We start from the raw sequence: 9,622 nt of genomic DNA, 5'->3' as shown, positions 1-9,622 counted from the left end.
ACAAGACCAATAAAAAGGAGAAAAGGTCTCAGGTTAATTTACTCTAACCCTGCCTAAAAGAATTTCAAGTTGTTTCTTATATACCATTATAAAATTAAGACATGTGGTCATCAAAGGGCAATTTGTTAGACAACATGATGATAAATGGCAGTACTCTTGTTTATAAGAAACGGTCAACACAAACACCAAGCGCGCTCACGCTCAATCAAACATAGCCTCAATCATTAGGAAAGACAGTGAGAATTGATTAATCTTCACTTTTTAAGGTGCTTAGAATAAAACAACATTTAGACGTTAAGCCTAGCTGCATTAAGTTGGGATTTTAATAGCCATAAACTAACTTAAACCCTGGAGTTTTTCATACCTACAACTTTCAGGTAGAGCAATAGGGTGTGACGGTTTGTATTAACTGATCAGCTAACGTGCTGTTAGTGAGAAGAAGAAAAATTAAATTTCACACTCAAGATCACATTTTTCAAGGAAAGATACCGTAACTGAGTTTTAAGTTGTTTTTGTTTTTTTTTTATAAATTAATTCAAAATTCTTTCTAGTGCGTTCAAACAGCAGCCTCGAGAAACGAATTAGTGACATCATTCGTAATACAGATACTGATCACGACATCGGGAAGAGTTTTTGTTTTGTTTTGAATTTCGCGCAAAGCTACACGAGGGCTATCTGCGCTAGCCGTCCTTAGTTTAGCAGTGTAAGACTAGAGGGAAGGCAGCTAGTCATCACCACCCACCGCCAACTCTTGGGCTACTCTTTTACCAACGAATAGTGGGATTGACCATCACATTATAACGCCCCCACGGCTGAAAGGGCGAGCATGTTTGGTGGGACGGGGATTCGAACCCGCGGCCCGCAGATTGCGAGTTGAGCGCCCTAACCACCTGGCCATGCCGGGCCCTGGAAGAGTTAAAAGACAGAGTAATTATCAGTGAAACGAAGCTTAAATCTTTCATTGCCATCGGCACATATACAGAACGTACTATAATGTAATAGCTATACAAACTTTGTTTTAGCCTATAAAAGTGTCATATTAAGTGTATGTGAGTTTGGAATCGTGTACCACCACAAGGGAAGTGTAACCCCTTCAAACTTTCCAAAGTTTCTCAGTTTAACATAAGTAGAGGAGTAGACTAAATTAACCTATCTTTAAGAACATTGAAACACTATTATTATCGTATCCAAGTAGAAGTTTTATATTGTATATTTGTTTGTTTTTAGTGCAAAGACACACTAGGTAATCTGCTGTGTCCACCGCGAGGAATCGAACCCCAAATTCTAGCGTTGTAAGTCCGAAGACTTACCGCCGTCCTACCGGGGGAATAGAAGTTTTAAAAGCATACTCGGCTAAAACCGTGAAATCGCAACTGTAGGCTGTTCATATTTATTTGTCAAGTACGCCACGATTCACGAATGATGTCCTTCGGGTTAACTAGACCGTATGACTACCTTGATTTAAAACAAGTTATTTAGGTAACCTTTTCTTATATATATTGAAATACTGTTATATGAAATTACACTGACGTTATTTCATGTACAGTTCTTTATAACTACCAATGGTAATTTTTTTTGTCAAGATTAAGATTTAATACCAACAATCTGTTTTCTGTGTAAAGATTACAAAACCTGATAATTTTCATATCAATGTTTCAAGCACTTCTTACCGACTAGATTATGAGCTGTGGTCGAGCTTTCCAGCGGCAGCAGAGAGAGGCACACAGTAACTTCAGGCTGTACCTAAACTTAGGGCTCATCAAGGCGTAGATGATAGGCTTCCAGATGCTGTTCAAGACGCCTAGCCACAAAAGACAAAAGTGTAAATAGTGGGAAGTCACGGGCTCTTCTGCCACTTGTTCATAAATTCGGAGTAAAAACCAAGGAATCCAAGAAACTGCAAAAACCAAAATCAGCACGAAGGCCATCATGTGGTCTGGGTTTGAAAGGTTCTCGCTCATGGCGGTGGCGTACTCTTTCTCCTCTTCAGTCATGCTCTGTCGTAGTTTGTGCATGGTAGAAAAGATATAGAAGTAAGAGTAAACAACGGTTGCGATACTGGGCACCAACACCAAAACTCCTAGAGTGGTGCTGTATGGCAGCATGTTACCGAGCCCAAGAAGACACACAAATCCATCACGATAGAAGAGGCCTTTGGAAAATCCCAGAAGCGGTGGACAGCACAGAAAGATGGATGTTAGCCAAGTAAACACCATCCAACATTGGCATCGTGTCCTTGTCTGAATGGTGTCGTAGCGAAGTGGTTTGCGAATAGCCAGGTACCGATCCACAGCAATCCACATGAAAGTGTACATGGTAACACTCCATAATGTCAATTCTACGAAGCCAGTTATCCTGCACAAAAGATCTCCGTATATCCACTCTCTCGTGATAGCCGGGTATACAGACAAGGGAAGGATTAGCACTCCGCAGAGAAGGTCAGCAGTGACCAGGGACAGAATATAGTAGTCCATAGCTTCCTTCTGCACAGATGAGGTCAATATGGTGGCCAGAGCCAGTACGTTGGTCCCAATCACCAACACACATATAAGTAAGATGACCACTGCCTCGACAATTCTACCAGCTGTTACCACAGTTGTTTCATCACTGAAACCGTCTGACCTTACAATCATCGTTGTGACCGGTCGTCGAGCAGGACAACACGAAACTGAACTAACTGGATGGTTGGAATGTTGGGAGAAGTATCAAGCTTGAAAGAAAAACAAAATAAAATTGAGATTAGATAATTTCCTGTTTAATAAGAAGATATTTTAATACATGTGATAGATTGTTTGAGCTTTAACAAACTCAGATAATTTGTGATAACGGTTTCACTGGTCTCTTCGTCTGAGTAATTATGATAATTAGTAATATATTTTTTCAAAATTATTTCTTTAAAATATAATCCACATTTCAAAACCAGTTGAATAACTGACTGATTTTTATCTAATTATGCTCCATGTTCTTGAATGCAATGTTTGTTTGTTTGTTATTAAGTGAAAAGCTGCGCAATGGGCAATCAGTGTTGTACTAAACGCTGGTATCGAAACCCGTTTTTAGTGTTACAAGCCCAGAGACTTACTGCTGAGTCACTGTGTAGGGATGTGAGGGGCTAGAATGCAGAGAATTATCATTTTATTAGTAAAGTTTTAACATCCGTAGTAGTAGTCAATGTCCAAGTATGTCTAAACTGTCAAACTGTTGTTGAAATGGCTCAACTGAACCCTAGGAAAGTGTACCAGTTATAAATCAACAACACTGAAACAGCGATGACGATAAATCGACCAATTCCATCTTTAAAGTTTTATCTGGAGTCATAAACGTCAGGATTTCACGTATCGATTACTCTTCCTACAACATGACACTTGTGTTTGTCAAAAAATAACCGAATGAAGTTAATTTCTGTTATATAAATTTTTGAAAACTTAAGGCAACTGAATATTTTGTGTAAGATTAGAAAAATACAACCCGTTGTTAACTGTATGATAAACGTTAGTACTGATTCCTCTGGTGGTCAGCTTAGTAACCAAAAATAAACTTATTATTTTGAGATCGCTAGTATTTATGCAGCAGCAATGGAAGAAATAATAATGTATAGATTTAACAAAATCGGCTATAACATTAAAATAGTGTTACATCGATTAGAACAAATATCAACAACTCAGACAGCTAGATACGTAACTAGTCTCTGACTAGATTATAACGGTAAATAGTTTAGCTATCCGGGATATTCAGAAATAGAAGTAAAAATACTCCTGTTTTGTTCATTTATGATATAAACTCCCGAGCTTAATTCGTAAGAAGCTAAAACCGGTTATGGCAAAGCTCGACAGTATATGTGTTTTGTTACAAAAATAGCCTATTTTGTTATTTGTTAAGAGTATGATATAAACTCCGGGGTTTAATTCATATGAAGATAAAATATGTTATGGCGAAGCTAAACAGTATATGTGTTTTGTTACAACAATAGCCTATTTTGTTATTTGTTAAGAGTATGACATAAACTCCAGGGGTTTAGTTCATATGAAGATAAAATATGTTATGGCGAAGCTAAACAGTATACGTATTTTGTTACAAAAATAGCCTATTTTGTTATTTGTTAAGAGTATGATATAAACTCCGGGGTTTAGTTCATATGAAGATAAAATATGTTATGGCGAAGCTAAACAGTATATGTGTTTTGTTACAAAAATAGCCTATTTTGTTATTTGTTAAGAGTATGATATAAACTCCGGGGTTTAGTTCATATGAAGATAAAATATGTTATGGCGAAGCTAAACAGTATATGTGTTGTGTTACAACAATAGCCTTGAGCTGGATATAATCCAGTCAAAGTCTATTAAAACCTTGTTTCTACGCCGCCTTTCGTCTAGCCATAAAACACCTATCATCAACGCCCCAGGTGACAGGATTATGCACTGCCCAAGAGTTCTGGATAACATGTGTTATCAGTAGAAAATCAAACGTGACACCGAGTGCCAAGTAGTATATCGTAGGTCTGCAGTGTTAGAAATAGAAAACATTCCTGAAAATAAAGAAAAAAAATCGAGATAAAATATTTTGCAAGAAAACAAAAGTCGTTATGAATAAAGAATGTGGTGAAAATTAATAAATAAGTATTAGATTTACCTTTAATAACAAATAAAAACAACAACGTACACACATGTCTACTTTGCTTTGCCGCAATGTAATGCAAAGTAAACATTTTTACAGGGGACTTAAAATATCACAAACAATTTGGTAATTTTTCATCTAAAATAAATACGTTTATAAATAAAAAAAAACACATTTGAAATGAAATTTTGCTTCTCCAAATAAAGTACATATTGATAACAATTCGTTAACAAAGCGGGAACAAAAGTCAATTAAAGATGATTTAAAGTGAGTGACATATTTGATGCACAGTATTGGACGCGATAATAACAACTTGGAAATATTAAAAGCTGTTATGGTTAATAGCGTATTGCTATATTCTAATGAAAGTAATTTCATGCTATAATTTTACTAGCACCTGCAGAGACACTTGTTATTAAAGCTATTTACAATGTCTGAACGGCGCTTAATAACCCTTTTAGTTTATAATATGTCCGGTATTCTACAATTGCCCTAGCGGTATATAGAAATTACATTACACGTTAAACTTGATTAATTAGGCTTTACTGGTGAATGTGGAAAATAATTTATTTGGGAGATTCGAGGAGCCCACTACCTGATTATAGGTAGCTGCACATATTATGGTTTGTTTCATTTAAGATCAATAATTTCTGTGAAAATCTGTTATAATTATCACCAGAGGGAGCTATCACAGACAAGACTAACGCCTCTTGCATTTTTTTTCAAGCCATAGTTCTGAACCAAAATGTACAACTAATCCGTTTTATATTAAAACAATCACTTGGTATAGACTTGAATTCTTTGCTTTCGCGAGTCGCCAGGATTCTATATGAAGTAAATATTGCGATGGAGATTATCTCAAGTAATTTAGTTGAAGGCTTATTCATTGAAATTGATGCTATATATGTGAGATGAATTATTATGTTCATAGTTATATAACCAGTGATACTACACATACAGCGAACGGATATTTTATGAATTTGGCCCGGCATGGCCAGGTGGTTAAGGCACTCGACTCGCAATCTAAAGGTCGCGGGTTCGAATCCCTGTCACACCAAACATGCTCGCCATTTCAGCCGTGGAGGCGTTATAATGTGATGGTCAATTCTACTATTCGTTGGTGAAAGAGTAGTCCAAGAGTTGGCGGTGGGTGGTGATGACTAGCTGCCTTCCCTCTAGTCTTACACTGCTAAATTAGGGACGGCTAGCGCAGATAGTCCTAGTGTAGCTTTGCGTGAAATTAAGAAACAAAATTTTATGAATTCGTAATTACTTAGAACGTTTAGGCTTAGTGCACAGCTTCATTTGAAAATACGCTTGATCACTGCATCCTATGATTGTTTGTTTTGGTTGCTGTTAATCACAAGGCTACACAATTGGCTGTCCGTGTTCTGCCCATCACAAGTATCGAAACTCGGTTTTTAGCGTTTTAAGTCTGCAGACTTTCCGAAATTCAAAAATCGTCATTATCTTAGCAGAAGCTATGGAATCACTTATATTATTAATTCGAATTGTTCGTTAAATATTGAAGTTAATGAGTAAATGAAACACATAAAATATAAATTAGTATATAGTTTTATAACCTATCATACTCATTCATTAATTCAAGGAAATAAATACGTTTGATTTGTATATCTTTAAGTTTGTATATAAACTTGGTTTAAATCCGACACAAACAGATTCAGCTGTAACAGGTAGTTTAAGAAAACATGCTTGACAGCTGTATACTGACCTTTAAATACAGCACTAATCTTATACCAAGTCTTACGCATAGTGATTAATTTAAAGTTACATGAACATTTCCGTAGTTCTTCAAGTAACCACGCGAAGGTGTAACTAAACCCATTAGATATCACGTGCGTGTCGTATCCCACAACATATTAGACGTGTTCTTGCATAATAATGAATGGTCTGTAGACTTCAACAGGATGGTAGTTATATTTGTTTTTCAGAGTAAACCTTATAAAATATTCAGTTTGTGATTTTAGAAACACCTCGGAAATTAGTCACCGGAACTGTTAACAGAAATGGGATTAATGTTTAAGCGTATGCTAATATTGTTTTTCATCTAATTTTAACGTCCAGTTTATTTACACAAGGACCTAGTTTGATGAATAATCGACGGTTATCAAATTCTTTATAATGTCATGTAGTTTGTGTTTGAACTTTTGGTAACAGTCATAGACTCTTAGTAATAACACGTTGTTAACATTTAAATTTACTAGTCCTGCTCACATACCATTATGATATTTACTTGAAGAAAATTATTAGCATAGCGCTCGTAGAATGGCTCCGAGTTTGTTTTTTCAAATACAAACTTTTTGCTCATAGCCCCGTCTCTTGACCGTTTTGAGATCTAATTACAGCCGCAGCTATTGAGGACTCCCTCTTGTTTTTAGTTATAAGGTAACATACCCAAACCATTTTTAACCACCAGTCGTTCCAGTATTCTTAGAACAGGGGTATTTAAAGAAACCGCAATATTTAAAAGGGTTTTATCTTAAACACTACTTGCGTCAGAGAAACTAAGTTTCACCAAACACACATAGAGAATGATAAAAATATTGATATGGTACATGGTGTTTCAAAATCTGTCATAAAATATGTTCAATCTGCATTCCTCATTTGTAATCAACATATCAATCTCGTCTCTAAATGGATCATAATATACTCTGAACAATGGTTAATGACCATCACAATATCCTGTGTATTGTCAAATCATCAATCTCGTGTGCGTGTGTAGTTTAATATGGGCCTGGCATGGCCTGTTGGTTAGAGGACTCAACTCGTAATCTGCGGGTCGCGGGATCGAATCCCGCCACCGAACATACTTGTCCTTTCAGTCGAAGGAGTGTAATAATGTGACAGTCAATCTCACTATTCGTTGGTGAAGAGTAACCCACAAGTTGGCGGTAGGTGGTGCTGCCTTCCCTATAGTCTATAAGTTCAAAATTAGAGACTACTAGCGCAGATAGCCCTCGAATAGCTTTGCATTATTTTCGGTTACGTGTAGAGTCAGATACCTTCTCTACAGCATTATTGTTAGAACATTTAGTAAAATACATTAACTAAAGTATTATTCTCGGTTATAAGAAGAATGGTTGAATTAAATGAAACTCTGACGTTACTTATTGGACGTCATTTATTTGTATCAAAGTGTTTAGACAAATAAAAATCTGTTAGAATTTGAACTCCGAGGTTTGGTTCAGTTACACTTAATCTTCAGCTAAACCCTTTAAACTGTTACTGACTAAAAGAGGTGTTGATAATGAGAAGTAACACCACAGATTTATAGTGAACATATTTTACACTAAGGTTATTCTAAGTGTAATGTGTAACAATGCTTACATCATTGTGTTTGGTATTTATAGCGTCCTTATCCGCCACAAATATTACAGGCATAACGCACGTAAAATTTAGTTCAACATTATATGGGGCACGAGCTTATTCGAAACAATTGTACAAACAAAAACGTTGTAAAATTAACGTCCAGTTCGCTACTTTTGTTTCTATTCGTAACAAAGTTTCGGACAACCTCCGAGGGATAGTAATAATAGATGGAATTTCTCTAAACCAGTCTAACTCAGCACTATGCGCATAGTCCAATAATAGACTGGGCGCAACGGTTATATTCTCTGGCTGCAGCGGTTTTCTTACACCAAAATGCATAGATCTAGCGATATAAAAAATATAACACCCAATTACAGGCAAGAAACCAAACAGCATATATGGAGTACACGCATGCATATATGTTTAAATAAAATTACCCAAATGACCTGAATATCGTTTTCTTTTCAACGAGTGTCTAGCTCGTGCTGTGTAAATAGAATGGAAAATTACACCTGGTTTCTGGATTTGCACTACAATAGAAGCTGCCAGTGAAATGCGATGTAACATAAAAATTATAATTTGTTCTTTGCACTCTTCTCAGTACACATTTGTGAATAACACCCCCCTCCCCCCAAAAAAAAAAGTTTCTTCAAAAGCTGAGCACTTAATAACCTAGAGTTTCTAAGCCTGTAAAACTCGTGTGTCACATCGATAGAACTAAACATACCAATCAAGCTACATAAGTAATATTTAAACTACCTAAATGTGGGATAGTGCTTCACAATCCTCGTGTACTTTCAATTAAATTATCTAAGTTAATGCGAGCACATTAGTTATGCATGAAATTCCACTTTGCACTGGAAGCTACGAGAAAATGAAATCAAGAATTTTGCTTCGGGAGAGTTATCATAGTTAGTTGAAAATAAAGAAACGAAATCTCAATATCAGCAAATAACTTTTGGATATGATTAAGATTTATATGCTTATTCAGCGGATGGAACAACAAAACGAATATTCATGATATGCCTCGTACCGTGTGACACTAAATTCATACCTGTAAACGCTCTGCTGATCAGAGAAACACGCGTGAATGTTCTTAATGACAGTTTGGTATTTCAGTGCTATGAAAGCAGAAATAAGCTTAAAATATATGTTCCTCTACATAAAGATAAACACACTCATAAATTCCACTAGACAGAAAATTCAAATTACCACTCATTATGAATCACATGTGTACACAATAAATTTTTAAACCGTCATTCCATTATACGGTAATTGTAGAGTTTACGAAAATTACTTTAAAATTATATCTAAATGATTAAATGAAGGTACATAAATGCTTTTATTAAACAAACATTTTGTCTTGACGTTAAAACCTAGCATAATTTAAATATGTTTCTTTTTTTAGTTGTTTGATCTTTGACAAAACAATCTATGTTGTGGTACCTCGTCAGTTTCTTTTGTACATGGTCTCATGCTTTTTTTGTTTGTTTGTTGTTACGCACAAAGATAAACAATATGGTATCTGAACTGTGCTCACCGAGTATCGATTGTTTGTTTGTTTGTTATGTATTTCGCGCAAAGCTACACGAGGGCTATCTGCGCTAGCCGTCCCTAATTTTGCAGTGTAAGACTAGAGGGAAGGTAGCTAGTCATCACCACCCACCGCCAACTCTTG

At 36.0% G+C, this 9,622-nt stretch overlaps 1 protein-coding gene across 8 annotated transcripts in view; it reads right to left on the bottom strand.

The window, feature by feature from the left end:
- The window catches only part of LOC106477294 (octopamine receptor Oamb-like), a 104,864-nt gene that overhangs the window by 83,481 nt on the left and 11,761 nt on the right, over positions 1 to 9,622 (bottom strand). For all 8 annotated transcript variants that reach the window (XR_002609793.1, XR_002609792.1, XM_022381453.1 and 5 more), the window contains one exon: positions 1,671 to 2,710. Coding sequence is in view for 6 of the 8 variants with exons in the window: in XM_022381453.1 (XP_022237161.1) it covers positions 1,674 to 2,633 (960 nt within the window). In the remaining 2 variants the exon portion in view is untranslated. The remainder of the gene's footprint in view (positions 1 to 1,670; positions 2,711 to 9,622) is intronic.

This window comes from Limulus polyphemus, unplaced genomic scaffold, assembly GCF_000517525.1.
Source record: "Limulus polyphemus unplaced genomic scaffold, Limulus_polyphemus-2.1.2 Scaffold164, whole genome shotgun sequence".
In the NCBI taxonomy this organism is placed as follows: Eukaryota; Metazoa; Arthropoda; class Merostomata; order Xiphosura; family Limulidae; genus Limulus; species Limulus polyphemus.
The sequence above is the reverse complement of the archived record's forward strand: the minus strand, read 5'-3'. Positions and strand labels throughout refer to the sequence as shown.